The sequence below is a fragment of the Tricharina praecox genome, assembly GCF_024521635.1.
Source record: "Tricharina praecox strain CBS 144465 chromosome Unknown BZA05scaffold_9, whole genome shotgun sequence".
NCBI lineage: Eukaryota > Fungi > Ascomycota > Pezizomycetes > Pezizales > Pyronemataceae > Tricharina > Tricharina praecox.
In genome coordinates this window covers 884,108-904,352 of record NW_026250411.1, presented here as the reverse complement: position 1 = coordinate 904,352, position 20,245 = coordinate 884,108, and the positions used below count along the sequence as shown (strand labels likewise).

The 20,245-nt window shown below is 52.6% G+C and overlaps 6 protein-coding genes and 1 non-coding gene across 7 annotated transcripts; 2 read left to right on the top strand and 5 right to left on the bottom strand.

Moving 5' to 3' along the window:
* Positions 1-110: 110 nt before the first annotated feature.
* On the top strand, positions 111-1,454 carry BZA05DRAFT_395196 (uncharacterized protein). Its single transcript, XM_051483411.1, has 3 exons — positions 111-205; positions 270-1,287; positions 1,345-1,454. The coding sequence occupies exon 2, from the start codon at positions 317-319 to the stop codon at positions 962-964; it is 648 nt and encodes a 215-aa protein (XP_051340501.1). The 5' UTR covers positions 111-205; positions 270-316; the 3' UTR covers positions 965-1,287; positions 1,345-1,454.
* Positions 1,455-3,973: 2,519 nt separating this feature from the next.
* Positions 3,974-4,174, bottom strand: BZA05DRAFT_336078 (uncharacterized protein; the record flags this gene model as incomplete). The annotated part of the gene is made up of 1 exon (XM_051480796.1): positions 3,974-4,174. A coding segment is annotated over one exon (201 nt), but the record flags the coding sequence as incomplete, so codon positions are not given.
* A 305-nt stretch (positions 4,175-4,479) lies between these two features.
* Positions 4,480-5,855, bottom strand: BZA05DRAFT_275274 (uncharacterized protein). The gene is made up of 6 exons (XM_051480267.1): positions 5,408-5,855; positions 5,126-5,348; positions 5,002-5,061; positions 4,816-4,930; positions 4,643-4,748; positions 4,480-4,585 (listed from the first exon to the last, which is right to left on the bottom strand). The coding sequence occupies exons 1-5, from the start codon at positions 5,767-5,769 to the stop codon at positions 4,681-4,683; spliced, it is 828 nt and encodes a 275-aa protein (XP_051340499.1). The 5' UTR covers positions 5,770-5,855; the 3' UTR covers positions 4,480-4,585; positions 4,643-4,680.
* Positions 5,856-8,929: 3,074 nt separating this feature from the next.
* BZA05DRAFT_t137 lies at positions 8,930-9,002 on the bottom strand. The gene has a single exon. It is a non-coding gene; the product is annotated as a tRNA-Lys (tRNA).
* A 2,390-nt stretch (positions 9,003-11,392) lies between these two features.
* On the top strand, positions 11,393-15,030 carry BZA05DRAFT_444222 (uncharacterized protein; the record flags this gene model as incomplete). Its single annotated transcript, XM_051486902.1, has 6 exons — positions 11,393-11,610; positions 11,684-11,689; positions 11,764-11,880; positions 11,937-12,565; positions 12,618-14,611; positions 14,671-15,030. The coding sequence occupies 6 exons, from the start codon at positions 11,393-11,395 to the stop codon at positions 15,028-15,030; spliced, it is 3,324 nt and encodes a 1,107-aa protein (XP_051340498.1).
* A 1,661-nt stretch (positions 15,031-16,691) lies between these two features.
* Positions 16,692-17,210, bottom strand: BZA05DRAFT_444221 (ankyrin repeat-containing domain protein; the record flags this gene model as incomplete). Its single annotated transcript, XM_051486901.1, has 2 exons — positions 16,692-16,985; positions 17,055-17,210. 2 exons carry the CDS (start codon positions 17,208-17,210, stop codon positions 16,692-16,694), a joined length of 450 nt encoding a protein of 149 aa, XP_051340497.1.
* A 1,131-nt stretch (positions 17,211-18,341) lies between these two features.
* BZA05DRAFT_444219 (uncharacterized protein) lies at positions 18,342-19,850 on the bottom strand (the record flags this gene model as incomplete). The annotated part of the gene is made up of 4 exons (XM_051486900.1): positions 18,342-18,692; positions 18,754-19,044; positions 19,214-19,298; positions 19,474-19,850. 4 exons carry the CDS (start codon positions 19,848-19,850, stop codon positions 18,342-18,344), a joined length of 1,104 nt encoding a protein of 367 aa, XP_051340496.1.
* Between the last annotated feature and the right edge of the window lie 395 nt (positions 19,851-20,245).

Below are 20,245 nucleotides of genomic sequence, written 5' to 3'. Positions count from 1 at the left end.
GTAGACTCAGTGTATCACTTTTACCCAGGGCGGAGGCCACGGTTTGCCACACCAGCCAGCTATCTGGACTGTGGACACGGCTTGAAAACTATGCGCCCCATAGTCTAGATGTACTGAATGCGAGTAGGTATGATGAAACAGAAAACAATCCAAAGCATCACTCGGTAGACACCTGTTTGAGAGTCGGCGCGCGGAGTTAACTACTAGGTAGTACATCCAAGTCTCCGATATCTGTTTATCAGATCATCCTTTGGCTGACAAACCGGTTAAGCTCCGAGCCTTGCGAGTAGATGATCGGATACCTAGGAGATGGATCATGGATATCGACGTGAGTGTACGCCACTGCCGCGCGGTTTTGAACAGTGGCTTTTCGGGCACCCTGATGGCGGCGGGCTGTGAGGCGTTCCACGCGGCGGTCGATTTTACACGTCTGTGCGATGGAAGGAGGACTCCACGTTCCTTCAGGAGATGGGCGTGCAGCGGCGAGGGCTTTTGCACGCCTTCATATACTTTACGTGTTACGACTAGACACGCCTTCAAGTGGAGGGCATGCACCAGCCCGGCATCGACACCTACTCTATCTGGATTCTGGTATGCTACGGCGAGCATACACTCCACCTACCCGTGGAGATCCGGGGTGTTTACGTGCCGTGAATATGAGAATTTCGAGGAGTTTCTTATGATACTATCATGTAACTATGCTCTAACGACTGGGCGCTCGCAACGCAGACTCGCCCTACCATTGCACCTGCACGTTGCGTACCAATCGCACTTTCCAATTGCACAGAGACATTCCCTGCTGCGCGTGGACGGTGGACCGTGGACCGTGGTATGTATTATGTATACCGGTACTCTATTCAGAACGCATGGGGATTCCGTCCGCATCGCACAAGCTGCACTTCACCGGACGGTGGTTTCGAATTCCGCACCTGGTTGGCGCTCCCATCACCATGCTTGCACGTAGTTATGGTTGTGTTCTGCAGCTCGACTGCTGTTGTGTTCCTTCCGGTACCGTACCGGCAGATCCTGCTGTATGCTCGTGACTCGTGAGCCTACCGGTTGAACTCCGCCGGTCGTGCGCGGATGCATGTACTCTTAGCAGCTGCGTTGTTGCCGTGCGATGCGAGGTACGCGGACAAGGACGAGGTCCCATACGTTCGGTCCGTACATCATCGCAGATGCAGTGTGTCCCGGGATCCGTCGGTCTTCGCGAAACGAATCCGGGGCTCAGGAGCGTTGCGTGCGGAGGAGCGCGTTCGGATTCTCGATCGGTGGTGGGAATACTAGCTATAGTTAACGGGTACACATAGAAGTATCTCCAGCATTAGGTGGGTACAGAAGCACCATTGGCGGTCGGAGCCGCAATCCGGACGGACGAAAAATCTCGAGTTGGGATTCTAGCTGATCGACACTGCCTGTTTCAAGTGCAGGTGGAAGACGCGTTCTGCGAGGGGTTCAACGGTGAGACAGCGACGGCATCCGTGCACGATCGGGTGCGTGGATGGTTGCGTCATACCACGTGAGCGTGAGCGGGCTCCATCCCGCTCCGAACTCTGTGCTGCCGACGATCGATCCGCACGACACAGCGCAAGGCGTGGAGTCTCGGATGGACATTCCAGGCGGGATTGTCTTCACTGACTGTCCCACGAATCCGGGGTTCAATGTTCGCGGAAGGCCTCACGACAAATACCTACCTGGTACCGTACTAGGTAGGAGGTAGGTATGCGACGTTAACGTGAAGCTCGCGACTCAAGTGCAAAGAAGCGATGGGCTCGTGTCGTGGCACGCGGTCACGTTACTGGCTTCCATAAAAGGTAAAAGATAGTTACCTGGGAGCAACAGGTTTCGATCAATGGAGCAAGGTTCAGTGCACGGGCGTCTCCGCATCATGAGGTTGACGACATGCTCCTTGGCGATCACTGATAACTGGTACATAGGCTACTACACGATGGAGCCATTCAGTGTAGAACTTGGATCTGGCAGCGGTGGAAGTGAGTGATCCTCTGTGATACCTAGCTCTCCAGCACCCAGTTGCGGTCGTTGCCCGGCGGCCATCTGGGCCTATGGGGTGACACTGACCGGTAGGTGCTTTAGATTCTTCGGAGCGCCTGACGAATTGCCCAAAACCACACCAGCACGGCCACCTGATAGGTACCGCACAGAGTGCTATCGAGCTGGAAGTTTATGGCTGGTGGTGCGGCCGTGCTCACTTGCCGTTGGGGTGAAGTCGCCGGTTCTGCCCCAAGTGCCATTTAGACTCTAGATTCTGTCGACCACGTACCTAGATAGCATTATCCAAGATCCGCGATGAAGCTCATCTCGACTACAGGTAGGTACATGTCTAGCTTCTTGGTCTTCTTTCGCTCGCAGTTACTCGTCAGCAAATCCCAATGAGCTGTTTACCCTGACTCATGCGTGCTGTAGAGTATATAGGTTTAGTGGGGATAAACTAGATATTGTCACTAGGTAAGTAGTTTCCGGCAGCGTTGGAGACGTTGCTATGTACGGCTGTCGAGTTTGCTGGTACTTATGTTCATAGCGTCGGAGACTTCGTAACAGTTATCGTGGCTGATTGCCCTAAAAGCCCCGGCTCTGGCGCCCGCTCGGCGTGTGCACGTAACGCGTCGCTAAGGGTGCCGACGTCCACCGTCGGACAGCCGCGTGCGCACCACTGTGAAAGAGCCGCCCGTTTCCCTTGCCGCTTGTGAGGCACCATAACCGCTGCCTGTTTGTCTGGCGATTAGTGATATACTGTTTTCCGTATGTAGATGTTCCTCCTTGATTTCGCTAGCGGCCGGTTCCAAAACTTCAGCCTGTAACTGCCCACGACCGGAAGACATATATATCAACATTCAGAGACCATCACGCGGCGCAACCAGTGCGGTACCTAGATCTGCCGATGGAGTTGTTCTTCCTTCGTTACCAACCTTTTGGCGCTCGAATCCATGTTCTAGGTACCTTGTCTCGCGCCGGCCTCTCACTCTGCCCACACGTGATGACAGTCGTAACTCTATGCTGTGGAGCGAATGACTCCCTACGGCGCAGCGGCACGGTGACGATGAGTTCTACCCATCGTTGCGGAAAAAATAATCAGTTCTCGGTGCCCACTTTTTGGCGCACCAAGATTCCCAGCTAAGCGAGTTATCGCTCATGATCCTCTTCCGGCGGCGGCGGCGGCGGCGCTGGGTCCACCACTCTCATTCTCGACAGTGGAAACATTATGTCTATACATTGAGACCTAGAAGGCACGTTTAGAGGCAGCTTTCTTTCTGGAATAACAACCCGTGAATGACATTACTTGGTACATTAGGTACATACATTAGGTAACTACCTACTTCCGTTTTGACAGGTCAATGTAGAACTCGGGGGAGGTTGTAATGTAGCATACCTTCCTACGCTATGGCTGTTAAGTACCGAATCGGGGCGGCTGCGCACTGTCTTGCCAATCATCAATGTGCCCTTGGAATCGTGACGTTGACGCTTGAGCTCGCCGAGTGACGGGATAACACAGGGCCACATAATCTTAGCGTGGGTACCACTGTTGCTGTTGGCTGTAAATATCGTGCATAACTACTGATGAGAGGACGATCTTTACGTATTCCACCTTCATGGAGGGAAAGTACATAACAAACCTACAAAACGCTGATGTAGATGAAATCGCTTCATCTGATCTACCTATGCTCGCACCTGCATCCGCCTCGGCATCATCATATTCCGAAAAGATTGCAAAACGGACTTGTCCTGGCAATCATGGCTACCCTATTACACCAAACGTCCCCACTTATTTGCAACTAGGTATGTAATTACAACATCATTCGCTTTCAGTAACGAGTGAACTAACTAAAGCATAAGAGACCAAATCATTCGCCGCATATCTAAACCGGGTGGACCTAATGAGTACTTATTAGAGCTCAACTAACGCCCTATGTCCGTTCGTTTCTGCTAAGCCAAGGGCAGTCGCATGTTTCTTGGTTCAGTCCTCGTTCGTCCCCTTTTTGGCAAGAATCGGTTTCACTGTGGCTTCGTGCCCGTTGTCAGCCGTCGCCTGCAGGGCATTCCGTAAACTCTTGGCTCCCTTGTCGAGAAGCAGCCGCACGATGGCTTCGTGCCCGTGTTGAGCCGCCACATGTAGCACCGTCCATTCATTGTTCTCTTGGGCTTCAATCTTTGCCCCGTTTTATAAAAGCACCAACAGGATTGTTACGTGCCCGTGCTGAGCGGCCAGGTGCAAAGCAGCCATGCCATCCGTGGAACAGTCCGGATCGGCGCCATTCTTCAGAAGAAGCTTGATGAGTCGCAAATGACTGATCGTAATCGCTCCGCGTAGCACCTTCATCGCACTGTTTGAAGGGTCTTGAGGGTTATATCCAGAGTTGGTGAGAAGCTAACCATCCGTCAAGTTCCACATGTACGAAATTGTAGACCTGTATGTTCGATTGTGTTTGCTGTTTAACTTGACTATTGTCGAGTGATCTTCATTGACTGGAACTCTCGTTTCTATCTTCCTGGATAGATCGAGCAGGGCTGAACTAGTAGCAACCGGAACAGTGAAATCACCGGTTCTAGCCCAAGTCCCATTTAGACCCTAGAAAGTAAGTGTTGTGTCATCGCGTGGTAATATGTAAGATGTGATGAAGCTCACCTGGACCAGCCTTTTGGTCTTCTTTTGCTCGTAGAAGCTTAATATCCTGAAACGGAGCGCGATTTCGATGAAGCTCTGTAGCTGCGACTGCAGGACTTCCAAGTTCCTATCGATCGATTCCATCAGGGCGACTTTTTCGCTGTGCTTTTCTACATCGATCAAGCTGAGAATACTTTCTGTCGATAGTCCACGATGGGGTGTGGCGAAGAATATCAAGGCCCGGGTAGCTTCATATATCGAATAAGCCTCGATGTCACCGAACTGTTCCTCGGATCCTATTAACAAGCTCTGCGCAGTGTAAGGATGCTCGTTAGCTGATTCCAGTGAGTAGGAACTATTCTCCACAAGCCGTCGGTTACCTGGGTTATGAGTATGCCTCCAAAACTATGACCAATGAAGATAATCGGCTGCTCCCTTTCCTAGATGTCGGTCACAATATATTAGCTAAATATAGGTGGATATCGGACGTTCTGGAACACTCACTTCACTTGTCCGTGCCATTCTTATATCCTCCAAAAGCCCGGAGGTGTAGTCCTGAACGGTATGAATACTCACACTCCCCAACTTGGAGTCGTAACCATAGATCATTGTCCTACATGTTGGGGGGTCCTCCGAGAAGAAGTCTCGCAACCACATCCGGACGGGTTCGGTCTTTGATCGCCACGAGCCATAAGCATGGCCGTCAAGCCCCGTTACAGCGATGATGCTATCTCAACGTGAATAAGTACATGACCGGAATTGATATAAGAGGACATCGCCACTTACTCCGCTGTGATCTTGTGCCCGGTGGGTGTGGGATAGAGCTGGGTGAACCCAAAGAAGTTCTTGTCGAAGTTCAAGTGGCCGACTTCGGTATCGATCTGGGTGTCGTCAAAGTCTCTGTACAGTGGGTCCAAGTAGGCGGGAGCTTTAGGCTTGAAGCACAATAGAGCGGTGACGGCGTCATCTGTCGCGTCACAGGATGGGACGATGCTAGCCTCGATCTCGATCATGTCCCTCTCATCGTTGGTAAACCTAGCGGAAAGGGCTGCTTTCAAGTCTCCAACCGTGGTACCTCTGCGTATACCCGCGGCCCGAAAGGTTTCTGGCCGCCTTGCGTGAGTGGTTTTCGCACTTTGTGGTAGCATCGATGGAGTCGTCGCAAGTGTCGGCGCTGTCTGCCTAGCCGCCCGCAGTACGTGTTCCGTCACTGTGCAAGAGCGGCCAGTGTTCCTTGCCGCTCGTGAGGCTCTTTACCGTCGGCGGCGATTCTTTCCTTAGAAGTTGAGGATGGGCGTCTTCTCTCAGTTATTGTTTCGGCTAGGCGTGGCTGTGTGCGAAACGTTTCTCTCCGAAGTGAACACTTCTCTCCGTGGGGAAAGACGATCGTGGCAGAGTGTACTCGACTTTGGGTTTAAGCTAAAAGCAAAAACGCGGGGTTGTCGCATAAGCTGAACAACAAGGCTGGAGTAGAGTAAGTCAGGTGCGCAGCACTCTCGGGCGACTGCCGAACCAGATCCCGTCTCTTACCACGGCCCGCAGGAGTCTTTACCCTCAGAGGCTACTATGTCTCCGAACCCACTACCCCCAATAACCTCACTCATTCTTCCCTTTCGACACCGGAAAATACTCCAGGTCTCATTTAGCAGCCACAGCGCACGTACTCTACACGTGTACGAAGGCGCTGTTCAACGTCCGGCACGGTCCGTCCGATCTAATCGGTCCCAGCCATGTCAGGACCGGAAGGACTGCGGTTGACCACGGTCGTGTGTGGTCCTCGAATATTAGACGCAGATCACATGATTTTTAGATACAATCGCTTTCGACACAGACGCGATGACATTCACACCGACACGTGATGGTAGTTATTACTCAACCTTATGAAATTTAGACGTCCGGAGATCGACGGTCGGTCCCAGAGTACGAGCGGACGCTCCGTCGCGCTGCCACTGGGCGCGACAGATAGATAGATAGTATTGCAAGCATGGGTACTCTTGACAGCGGACACTGCCTTGCTTGTTATTCCTTCGCGGCAAAGGCGGCCCGGCGGAGAAGACTCGCGTCTACTTTCTCATCGGTATGGAGATAGCAAATGGTTTCTGGCACCGCGTCAATAGAGAGGATAGAAGCTACATAGAAGAGCCCATCGAGTGTGCCTACCGCTGTAAATATGGGACAAGGATATGTAGCCGAAGGGATGCGGGAGTTGGGAGAGCTATGTACCTACTAGGGAGTGATATCATATCACTCTCCGTCACTCGGTGGCAGTAGTCATGTACCTACCTACTAGTAACTCATGACACCGATTTTAAATTTTCTTTCTCTACGTGTCAGATCATATTTTGCACTGAAAAGGAGGTCGGAACCTATACGATAACTCATATGAGCAGACGGAATCTAGTTATCGGCGAAATGAGTATGAAAGTGACGTAAACATCACACGTCCAGTTTTCACCATGCGTCCCCGGCTGTCTGTACTCGGTATGTAGCAGCAGCCTCGCGATTGCCTCGTGGCTGCTCCGAGTTGGCAGATATAGTACATAACTTGTACATACAGTCGAATCACCCTCCTTCCCAGCGTCGATCGCCGCACATTTGTCGTTTATATTCGAGGAGCAGCCGTACGATTGATGGACTTATTCCCGAATCCCGCCGCCAGGTGCAGTGCCATAGGAGTGCGTCAGACTGCAGTAACTCGGTCAATTCGATTCATCTAGGATATATAATCAGAAGGTCACCTGTTCAATTTGGGTTGGTGCATTGAGGTGAACTCGTTATATGCGGGGCATCACCACCACCTCCATACGGTCAGTGCATAGGTTTGTCCATTGGGACACTTTTCGACTACCTATGGGACTCGAAAAGTTACATAGAGTCTTATTGTCTTCGATAACTATCCGCCGGGAATACAATCCCCATACATATACCAAAAAGCTTGAACCGTCCACAAGCGGTCGACCTACCTACCCAGGTAATTCCCGCTCGCTGGAGCACGCCGAGAACGAAGCGAGTGATGTGCTATGGTTGGCCATAATCCGACGATCGAGGCCAAGGTAGATTTTGGTGATCTGATCTGGTATGTATATACCTACATAGAACCCCAACGCTCTAATATGCCCCGACGAGTACCTACCTATCATATGTAGACAGACTCTATATACATCCCGCGATCCAGATCTTCTCCCCACATCCCACAACCACCACATCTGCACCGTGCATATCTACCTACATGCATAGGTACGCACGTGTGTATGGGATCGATGAATTTGTTACGTAACCCGTCTCCTTGATGTTCCGTATGCACGTACGGGTGCCAGGTCCCGAGTGTGCATGTGAGAGATCTTGGGAGTCGGGGTAAATTACATAATGCGGGGCGACTCAGACTCAGACTCGGTCTCGGTCTCGGTTCGGTCTTGGCTGTGTGCCGGGTCGGCCTCCGATCACGTCTTTTACGCACTTACTTACGTGAGATTGCGAGCGCGAGCCTGTATACTTCCCTCCCTCCCTCCGTCCCCGGCAACGGAACTTCCCCGGATGACACTACCGTAGGTATCGGTTGATGAACCCCCTGTGAAATTGTCTAAGTATATATAATACATCTGCTTCAGGCGTTCGGGATGGGGCACCAGTACATGCCTCATACACACAAGGCGTAAAGAAATATGCACTCGCCGGTCCCACCTCCCAAAAACCCACAGCTGCTTCGGAGTCCGAGCCCGACTGGAGCTTACCTAGGCCAGTGCACTTGTCGGGGTCGGCACCTCATCACATCCCTTACGTAACCAGGTCCCCAGCGGCCCCGGGCGGGTACTGTTTTTCGCTCCTGGCTCCGAACCGGGACTCTGGTTTCCCGGACTGTAACACTACCAGTACAAAGGTTGCGAACCACCCCTTGAACTTCGAGTTGTTAAAAAATATTCTCTGCATGTCCTGGTCGGTGCCGTCCATAGAGTGTGCCAAAGAAGAGCCAGAAAAGAGGTCCTTGGCTTGTCTTTTGACTCCTATATGTATAGGACTCCACGAGTGGTATTTCTAGTAGGAACCACGGGGGCCAGGTTATGTATTTATGGTTTGGGGCGCTAGAAGAAAACCTACGGCGGTCTTCAGACCGTGGTCCGCGAGCGCCGAGCATGCGGAAACCAGACGGATAAAGCATGTCCAGGTTAGAAGCACCTTCCCCGACTACGTATTTGAACGGAGCCACCACCGCGTAATTGGACGGAATCGGTACAAAGGGTAGGCCGAAGCAGATGAGATGGTGTAGGTACGTAAAATACCGGTAGTGAGGCTTTCAAAGCCAAAAATGAAAGCCCCACGCGGGGGTCGAACCCGCAGCCTTAAGATTAAGAGTCTTACGCTCTACCGATTGAGCTAGCGAGGCGCTTTCGTGTTGAAAGATTCGCAAAGACTGTCTAAAAGCAAATTTGTATTCCATGGGCTGAGTATTAGCGGTGGCGGCGGATCACCGAATACCGCACGGACAGGAGCTGTCTTACCCGCTCGACTCTAGGCGGTCTCAGTTCTTTTAGCAGACATCCAGAATAAGTGCGGACATGTCTGTCATTTTGCTGGTGATACATAGTGAGCGGCATTGGCCAAGCATGGAATGTAGTCTGTATTTAACCTTTCTCTTATCTTCCCATATTAGAGTTACGATTTAGAGTCGTCCATCAGCTGAACGCGTAGGGAAGGGGGGTGATCCATGATCAGATAACTTAATATTTCCGAGGGTCTGAAGTGGCGAAGATCTTGGTAGAAATTCCGGATGACGGCTGGTGTATGTAATGAACCGCCGTCGGGTATGACGAAACCTGTCACACACTGGTCATCGATCGCCATGATCATGTGAAAGGACAGCTCGCATTGATGTTCGGAAACCGGGAAGCCTCTAACTCTAGCGCTCCCAAATCAAGTGGCAAACTTTAACGAGAACAAGAATGAAAGCATGGGGGAAAAGAACGTCCAACCTCCCCATATGCTCGGCTCGGAAGGTAAATGTTGGGGGTCTAGACTCTAGAGTGGACCATGACTCCGTAAGACATTGATCACTCCTCAAATCCCCCCGTGGTTCGGATGGTTTGAATAAGTCAATAGTAGTTGACTGGAACTGCCGACGTTATTTTGAGTTCGAGAATTCCCGAGTAAGAGCGAAGGGGTGCAGTGGTAAGTTAGTTATGCGAGGAGTTTGTTCGCAGGACTTAGCGGGGGGCGGCCTCGGGGAAAGCCGGTCTAAGTCGAAAAGAAGTCCGCTAGAGTACCTTGGGGATGCAGGAAGATACCCTAGAAGAGTACGAGTAAAAGGTTGCTTGAACAGGCATAGTTTTTGCAGTTCACGGTGGTCTTCAATCATGTTATTCGCCGGTTGGTTGGCTTGCTGCCGGGCACATTGAAAGTTGACCAGCCAAAACGGTTGCAACCCACGGTCAAGCGCGCAGCTGAGATTGGTTGGTCTTAGCCGCCAACCACAACTCTTGACGTCGTCCGGTCGAAGAGCCTCGTGAACGAGTCCCCAGCGCAGACGGCCGCGGCAAGATCCCATCTCCACGGACAATTGAGCGTGCAACAGTAGGATAAAGCGGAGACCCTGCACAACCAAATGAACTCACCGAAGTCCCAAGGCAAAAAATAATCTTTGAAGCGCGTATTCGCATATCATCTCCCGAATGGCGACAACGATCCCGGCGGCCAAGACGGCGGCCAAGACGGGCTCGCACCAATAGTGTGCTGCTAGCGGGCACTTAACCGGTATCACGGGACAGCGTTATTGCTCATCGCTCGTCGAACGACCGACGGCTTCCGCCTTCGAACCTGTTGGAAGACGGAAGAGAGATAAGTAAAGTGCTCGACATATGTACTATGTAGGAGAGACTTTTAGTCCTGTTCGCTCGGCGTCCGGAGCTTTCGAGAACGATAGGTAGGACCCACCCGCCGCCTTTCGAGCAGGTGGCAAGTGCAACCTGTCAGCGCCGACGAGAACCATGACGCGGGTCGAGGCGGCCAAGCTCACGCCGAGACGATAAAACTCTTGGGATTACCGAAGGCCACGGTTCGGATCGCAATCGCGGCCAAAAACCTGCCTGCCAAGCGGTGATTGCTGGTGGCGGGTGGATAGGATGCCGGTGAAGTATTGATAAGTCGCATAGGACATTGGCTTGGAGTGTCTTGGACGTCTTGGCTGTCTTCGAGATTTTGTGAAGGAGCAGCAGTGGATGACGGACGAGTGCACACTTGATTATTTCTGTGGACGGATCCGTCGCTTGCCCGATTTCAATGTGCTCGTCGGAAGAAACGCCGCTTCCAACCACTGGAGGGCATTGTATTCGTCTCTGCGATGTCGCTATTGGGGGCAGTCATCGAAGTGTAACCGGGTGAGTATTGTGAGTGGGTCGGTACTCACTGACATGCGTGGATGGTGGAGGGCAGTACCGGCCGTCATGGAGCCGCCGTGCTCGCCGAGCTGGCCCTCTGTGAGTGCACAGCTGCTTATTGGTGCACTAGTTGACGGGCCAGGTCTCGGCGGGCCAGGTCTCGGCGGTCACATCGGTGGGGGAGTAAGTTAAAGTAGGTAGAGTAGGTTGCATGGCCAAGGTATGTAGTAAACCAGAGTTGCTAGCGGGGAGCTTAACGGTTGTTATCAATCCATTCTTTTCGAATGCCGTCACCCCATCACCGAAGCACAACAACGGAACAGAGTTTGGTAGGTCCTTATAAATACTCCGCACATCCCCCTCCTTGTGAAAGAAGCCTAATCTCATACCCCAATGGACAGACATGGCTGGCGAGAAAACCACAACCGCTCCAACCTTTTCGAAGCCTCCGTACCAGCTTTCGTGGCAGCAGGTTGCGGATGAGCTGGGCACGAACATCGAGAAAGGATTAACCCAGCAACAAGTCGACGAGAACTTCGCAAAATATGGCGAGAACAAGCTCGACGGAGACGGCGCCATCTCGCCGTTGAAAATCCTCGTCAAGCAGGTGGCCAATGCAATGTAGGTCTCCCGCTCGGGCGTGTAGGTGGCAGCTTATCGATTGAAACGTGGACACTGACTTGATACCGTTTAGGATTCTGTTAGTACCCTCTTTCTCGAACCGACTCGTCGGCATCATTCCCTTCATCTTTGACTAACATCTTCCCCCATCAGAGTGCTTTTCTTTGCGATGGCACTATCCTACGGCACCAGCGACTACATCGAGGGTGGCGTCATCACAGGAGTTATATGTCTTAATGTCGCCATTGGATTCTGGCAGGAGTACAACGCGTATGTGCAACATTCTTTCGTGCTACTGACAATCATCTTGCTGACGTCTCGATCAGTGAGAAAACCGTGGATGGTTTGCGCAGTCTTTCGAGCCCTAGCGCGGCCGTCCTCCGTAACGGCGACATCGACGTCAAAACCATACCGAGTGGCCCGGTGGTCCCCGGTGACATCATCCAATTAACCACCGGCGATATCGTGCCCGCGGATATTCGAATTTTCGAAGCCTACAACTTCGCAGCTCTCGAAGCTATCCTCACCGGCGAGCCCATCCCCGTCATCAAGGACATCGAGGCTATCGAGGGAGAGCAGAGTGTTGGTGACAGGATCAACATGGCTTTCTCTGGAACCGAGGTCACCAAGGGACGTGCCCGAGGTATCGTTGTCAGCACTGGAATGGGTACCGAGATGGGTGCAATTGCTGCGGCGATGCACAGGAAGCCCAAAAAGCCGAACCGCTCCGTTGACCCCAAGAAGAACAAGTGGAACCCTATCAAAGGTTCTGCTTTGAGGGCTTGGGATGGCATCGGAAAGTTCCTTGGTCTCACCGAGGGAACGCCTTTGCAGAGAAAGTTGGCCAAGCTTGCTTATGTTCTGTTCGGTTGCGCTCTCCTGCTCGCAATCATCGTGTTCGCCGTGAACAAGTTCAATGTTACACACGAGGTGCAGATTTACGCCATTTCGCTAGGTGAGTAATCATGATTCTTCGGAGGATTATGAGGTTTATTGACAACATTTAGGTATCGCCATTATTCCCGAGTCCCTAATCGCCGTTCTCACCATCACCATGGCCGTTGGAATGAAGAAGATGGCCAAGAACAACGTTATTGTCCGGAAACTCGATGCCCTCGAGGCGCTAGGCGGTGTCACCAACATTTGCTCGGACAAGACTGGTACCCTTACCCAGGGAAAGATGGTCGCACGCAAAATCTGGATTCCCGAGATCGGTATCTACAGTGTCGAGCGCAACAACTCGGCCACCAACCCCAAATCTGGCTTCGTTACACTTGGCGCCGCACCTGTTGAAGACGCCGAAGCCATCGAGCGAGAGTACCAGGAGAAGCGAACTCGCCGTGATCAGGAGCGATCCGCCTTGGCTCTGACGTTTGCGGACGAGCCGGAAATCAGGGACCGCCCGAACGAAGTCCCCGCCCAAGAGCCGGTGCCGGAAGCCCAGGGCCAAGATGGAGAACATCCCGAGATCGTTCCCGAACTCGAGGCTTTCTTGCACTCGACTTCTCTTTGCAATCTTGCCAGCGTACGCTTCGACGAGAAGGAGAATGCCTGGCAGGCGAGTGGAGATCCAACCGAGATTGCTCTTCAAGTTTTCGCCCATCGTTTTGATTTCGGCCGCAAGAAGCTCGTCGAGCAGGGCGGATGGAAGGAACTCGCAGAGTACGGTTTCGATTCGACCGTCAAGAGAATGTCTGTGGTCTTCCAGGAGCCGAACGGTGGAAAGCAGATCATCTTCACCAAAGGAGCAGTCGAGAGGATCATCGATCTCTGTGACGACATCGGATTCGGTGATGGTATTCAGCCCATGACCCAGGAGAAGAAGGACGAAGTCACCCGACAGATGACCCTCCTCGCCGACCAGGGCCTCCGTGTGTTGGCCATTGCTAGGCGTGTCGTCGATTCTCCCAAGAGCTCCCACGAATGGGCCGAGTATCCCCGCGAGGATGTTGAGTGCAAACTCACCCTGCTCGGACTTGCTGGGCTGTACGATCCTCCCCGTCTCGAATCCAAAGAGGCTGTCCAGAATTGCACAACCGCCGGTATCCAGGTTCACATGCTTACTGGCGATCACCCCGGAACTGCTCGGGCTATCGCTCGTGAGATCGGAATCATCCCTAAGGACTTTGGCAACTTGCCTGCAGACGTTGCGATGGCTATGTGCATGACTGCCATGGATTTCGATGCGCTTACGGATGATCAAATCGACGATCTGCCCACATTGCCCTTCGTTATCGCACGTTGCGCTCCGAGCACCAAGGTCCGCATGATTGAGGCTCTCAACCGCCGCGGCCGATACGTTGCCATGACAGGTGATGGTGTCAACGATGCGCCATCTTTGAAGCGTGCCGATGTTGGTATTGCTATGGGCGAGGGAGGGTCCGACGTCGCGAAATCGGCAGCCGATCTAGTTCTCACCGATGACAACTTTTCCAGTATCGTCAAAGCCGTGGAGGAAGGCAGAAGGATGTTCGACAACATTCAAAAGTTCGTCCTTCATCTGCTGGTCTCCAACGTCGGCGAGGTGATTCTCTTGGTCATCGGTTTGGCCTTCCAGGATAGGAATGGACTTTCGGTCTTCCCGCTCGCTCCGCTTCAGGTTCTGTGGATCAATATGCTCACGAGTTCGTTCCCTGCCTTTGGTCTTGGAAAAGAGAAACCGTCATCCGAAATCATGAGACGTCCGCCGCATAACATCAAGACGGGTGTCTTCACTTGGCAGATCGTTGCTGATATGGTGGTTTACGGTTTCATCATGGGAACCTGCACTCTACTCACGTTCGTTTGTGTTGTGTATGGTGCCGGAGGCGGTGAACTCGGCGAGGACTGCAACTCTTACTATTCGCCCCAGTGCGACACAGTCTTCCGTGCTCGTGCAGCTGTATTCGCCCAGTTGACTTGGCTCATTCTGTTCTCTTCTTGGGAATTCAAGAGCCTTCGCCGCAGCATGTTCAGATTGAACCCTTACCAGACTGATTCCAAGTTCCCCTTCTTCAAGGACGTAAGTTACTACGGTTCTAGCCCCCCGTTTGGTATTCATGTTTGCTAACTTTGGCATAGATCTATGACAACAAGTTCCTGTTCTGGGCCGTCATCATCCCTTTCTTCTCGGTCTTCCCCGTCATCTACATCCCCGGACTGAACAGGAAGGTGCTCCGCCACACCGGCATCACTTGGGAATGGGCACTCGCTGTGGCGGGTATCCCTGTCTTCATAGTCGGTGTCGAGATCTGGAAGTTCCTCAAGCGCTACTACGGATGGTTCAACGGCGGAGAGTCGGACAGAATCAAGAAGGACGCCTCGCTCAGTCTCCGCCAGGGATTCTTCACCATGGCTCGAACCATGACGCGGACCAGCATGGGATCTCGAACCACCACTATGGAGAAGAGGCCCATGTCTCGCGGCGACGACCAGGTCTAATCTACCTTTTAATAGAGCGATAATGTGTTCAGTTCTGTTTCCATTGTTTCTGTTTCATGTTCTCGGGTGGTAATGAATTGTTTTTCAGACTTGCTTTGTCTTTGTCTTTTCTTTTCTCGATGCTTGATGTGTTTCTTTTTCGGTTCTCTTCCTCTTTGGAAGGTGATTTTTTCTCTTCAGGTTGAGGCGGAGATACTCTTTTCGGCCAGCTTTATGACGATATGAGATGGGTACGTCGATACGATTTCCTTGTTTTCATAAGCGTTGGTTTACGGCGGGAGACGGTTTGTGTGTACGTACATACGGTTTACACTTTACAAATGCTGGCAACGTTGCTACGAATGCCAAAAATTCTTGAGCTCATGACGGATTTTGTTCAATCACTGTGGGATGCGTGTATGGCGGTGGCGTTGGGATTTCGGTTGTCTTCACCTCAAATCTCCACTCTACCTGCTGCTGATTCTTCTGTCTCGGTACGGAAATATCATATCGCCGTCGGTTTACACGTGATGCAATCCTCGCCGATGGCCATGCCTTCTAGCCACTCACAGAGGGGTTTTTTTCTTCAGTTTAATCATTGATTGCACACGACCTCTCTAGATGATGGCAAGACACACACACACCTACTCCATTTCCGCGCCGCTGTCCAATTGCTTCAGCCATGTCTTGAGGCGCTTCTTAAAGTGCACCATGGGCGAGTGACATCATGGGCGAGTGACATCATGGGCGAGTGACATCACGTGCTCCAACTAATATTGGCTTCGATGAATTAACCATGGTGACTCGAACCACAGTAGAAAATGCACATGGGTTTGTTGAAGTGTATCCAGTCCTTGTGCAGCCGCGTGTTTTCAACGATTCGTGTCTCAGGGGGCGAGAAACAGTGGGCAATGAGAAGATAATGTCCAAGTATGATACCTTAGGGCCCATTTGGACTTTGGATGGCCTCAGTTTTCAGTTACAGTTTTAGAGCGAAATTCAGTTCCCCGCCGAGACACCAAATACTGTCTAGTTTCAGTTTCCGGAAAACCATGAGGTGAACAGAGTGTTTGGCAGTTCTCAGTATACTCAGCCATAAGCCTGAAGAATAGGCTTCGCCAGAACTTTAATAATAGACACATTGTACAAAGCCACGCTTTTTCTCTTCCCCGTAAGGGGAGTTCATGGTTGAAGTCAAAATGCGGTACTGAGTGGTGGTGAAGAAAAGACCTCCAGAGGTCAGTTCCCGTTTCATGGCCGGAGCCGCACAGTTTCAGTTTTTTTTTTTATAAATTTTTGTGCCATCCAAACGGGGTTACAGTTTTGTTTGCTCAGTTTCTCGAAAAACTGACAGTTTTCGCTAAAACTGAGGCCATCCAAACGGGCCCTAAAATGCATCGCAGAGAAAAAGCGACAGGCACGCAAAACTTTGATGTACATACAAAAACATCACTCTGTCGATATGTGCACGCCCACCAACCCGTCTCCACCCTCCCAGACTCAGTGTAAAAAGATGGAAATCGCTGTTATCTTCGTCGTCAAGCCGCCCGGGAGGACTTCAACTGTTGGTGGCTGCATCATTTATCGCTCTCAGTGATGGCTACTTGGTTAGGAAGTATGAAAGCGCGCTTACTTATTGTGTATAGACTGGGCGGGCCTGATAGGCACTTAATAGAGGTGCCTCAATACCGCTTCGTGCGCCTTTCTTGTGCTAGCTGTAGGACAGCATTTCCCTCCCCGGTTTTGCCCATAGGCCTTGCCCCTCTATCGAGAAGCAGACGTACGGTAACGTCATGTCCGAAGTGAGCTGCCAGGTGTAGGGACGTCCTGCCGTCGTTGTCCCGTGCCTCGATCTGCGCTCGCTTGTCGAGAAGATGCTGCACAGTAGCTTCGTGCCCGAACTGAGCCGCCGAGTGCAACGCCGTCCGGTCTCGCCTGTCCCGTGTCTCGATCTCCGCTCCGTTATTGAGCAGCAACTAGACGGTAGACCCATGCACATTCATGGCTGCCAGGTGCAACGCCGTCCGCCCGTCCCGAGGGTTTACCGTCAGTTCCGCTCCCATGTCGAGGAGCAGCCGCACGGTGACTTCGTGCCCGAAGTGGGCGGCTAGATGCAGCGCCGTCCAGCCTTCCTTGCTGTGAGCCTCGATATACGCTCCCTCGTTGAGCAACAGCCGGACGGTCGACCCGTGCCCCTTCATGGCGGCAATGTGTAATGTCCGCCCGGCGGGACCTCTCGCCATGAACTTTGCTCCTTTGTTCAGAAGTAGCTGTACGGTGGCCTCGCGTCCCGATCAAGCTGCCAGGTGCAGCGCTGTCCAGTCATCTTTCTGTCAGGCCTCGATATCCGCCCCCTTGCCGAGAAGCAGCCGCACGATGGCTTCGTGACCGAAGTGAGCTGCCAGGTGCAGCGCCGTCCAGTGGTCTCTCCCCCGCGCCTCAATATCCGCTCCCATGTCGAGAAGTAGCTGCACGGCGGCTCCTTGTCTAAACTGAGCTGCCAGGTGTAGCAGCCTCCGGCCTTCGTTACCCTGGGTCTCTACTTCGGCTCCCTTCCCTAGCAACTGCCGCATGGTGGTCTCGTGCCCGTTCATGGCTGCCAAGTGCAGTGCCGTCCGCCCGTCGTTAAGTCTTGCCTTGAGGTTCGCTCCACTATCTAGAAGTAGCCGCACGGTGGATTCGTGCCCGAAGCGAGCTGCCAGGTGCAGGGCTGTCTGGTTGTCCTTTCCCTGCGCCTCGATCTCGGCACCTTTGTTAAGAAGTAACCAGACGATAGTTTTTTTTCCCTCCTGAGCTGCCAATTAGAGCGCCGTCCGGCCTTGGTATCCCCGGGCCTTGATCTCCGCTCCCTTATCCAGAAGCAGCCGCACAGTCGCCACATGTCCGGCTTGAGCCGCCAGGTGCAGCGCCCTACAGGCGTCCTTCTGTCGAGCTTCGATCTTCGCCCCCTTGCTGAGAAGCAGCTGCACGGTGGCTTTGTGGCCGAAATGATCTGCTACATGCAGTGCCGTCCAGTCGTCATCCTTTCTTCGCGCCTCGATCTCGACTCTTTTTTCGAGAAGGAACCGTACGGTAGCTTCTTGACCGAATGAAGATGCTAGGTGTAGTGGCATCCGGCCTTCACGACCCCGGGCCTCGATCTCCGTTCCCTTGTCGAGCAACCGCCGTACGACCTCGTTTCCGTTCATGGCTGCAAGGTGCAGCGAAGTCCGTCCGTCGTTAGGTTTTGTTAGGAGCTTCGCTCCCTCAGTAAGAAGCAACCGCACGGTAGTTTCGTGCCCGACATGAGCTGCCAAGTCGGCTGCTTTCCCGTGCTGAGCGGCTAGGAACAATCAAGTCTTGCCGTCCATGGGAAATCTCAGGTTGGCGCCGTTGTTCAGGAGCAACTTGACGAGTCGCAAGTCACCGCTGCCAATTGCCCAAGGCAGGGCTTCCGTTGCACTGGTTGCGGGATATTTGGGGTTGTATCCAGCATGGTCGAGAAGCCATCCATCCGTCAAGTCCCAAAAGTACGAAATCGTAAGCCTGTACGTGCGGTGTTTGCCGTTGAACTTGACTATCGTCGTATGGTCTTCATCGACCACAATTCTGGTCTCTATTCCCCTCGGTAGGCCAAGCAAGGCTGAATCGGCATCAACCGGGACAATGAAGTCGCCCGTTCTGCCGTAAGTGCCATTTGGACCCTGGAGCCCGTAAGTGTCGTGCCCATCGCATGAATTCGAGATCTGCGATACGCGCCTTGACTAGTTTCCGGGTCCTTGTCTTCGTCTTCTGCTCGTAGAAGCTGAATATCCTGAAACGTGACGCGAATTTGGTGAAATCGTGCAACCGCGACTGGAGAACTTCTGAATTTTTGTCGATAGATCTCACCAGACAGGCTCTTTCGTTCTGCTTTTCGGCATCGACCATGCCGAGGATGTCTTCTGTCGATAATCCCCGATGTGGCGTGGCGAAGAATATCAAAGCTCGTGTAGCTTCATATATGGAATAGGTCTCAATATCACGCAACTTTTCCTCGGATGCAATTACCAAGCTCTGTGCGGTTAGGATTTCCATTCAGCAGTTTTCCAAACGCGTCGTTAGTTACTTGGGTTATGAGTGTGCCGCCAAAACTATGGCCAATGAATATGATTGGCCATTTTCTTTCCTAGGCGTCCACCACAGTTATTATATGTGCCAACATTTGGAGTTCTAGGACACCCACTTTTTTTGTCCGGGCCCTCTTGATGTTCTTCAAAAGTCCAGAGGTGTAGTCCGCAATCTTTGAGTTGTAGCCATAGATCGTCGTTCTACAGGACCGAAGGTCCTCGGAGAATTAGTCGCGTAGCCACATCACGGGCTCGGTCTTCGATCGCCACGAGCCATAAGCATGGCCGTCGAGCCCTGTCACCGCGATAATGCTAGGTACATATATCAACGTAAGGGCTCGTTCGGAACCGGATATGAGGCTTGAATGCAGCTTACTCGGCTGTGATTTCACGTCTTGGGGGCGTGGGGTAGAGCTGGGGGAGTCCCAAAAAGCTCTTATCGAAGCTCAGGAGGCCGACTGTGGTAAGGACCTTGGTAGTATCGTTATTTCCGTTGTACAGCGGGCTCAAGTACGCGGGAGGATTAGGCTTGAAGCATAGCAGAGCGATGTTGGTGTCCTCTGTCCTGTCACAGGAAGGGACGATGCTGGCCTCGATCTCGATATCTCGCTCCTCGTCGGTGAGTTCTGCGGAAAGCGCTGCAATCAGGTCGCCGGTGGTGGTGGTACTTCTCCGTATTCCGCCGGCCCGGAAGGTTTCTGGCCGCCTTGGACGAGCGGCCTTCGAAGATGCCGGCGGCGCCGCAGGTGGCATAACAGCTGTCGGGTCTGCCGGTAGTATTCAAGGCCCCGTATAGTGCGTTGCTTGCTATCTCTGTAAGACGTACAGGAGGTCGCGTTTGCGAGGGAAGAAACACAGGTCGTTGTGGAGCTGACCTGCAATGAAGAAGTGTGTAGCTGCAGTGCAACACCGGCCTCTGCAGCGCTTAATCAGCACAAATGTGCCAGGAACAGCTCATTCAGTACTTGGCCTCCTGTCAACCACGGGAATGCTCGAGTGATACCCAGTGAACAAACGACACATCCATAAGGCATAAGGCCGACAACATGCCTCTCGACCGCACAAAGTCCCCCTCCGCTGATGTTCCGAGCCGGATCCACCCGCTTGGATTACGGAAAGGCTAGTGGAACATCTTGAGGATACAACCC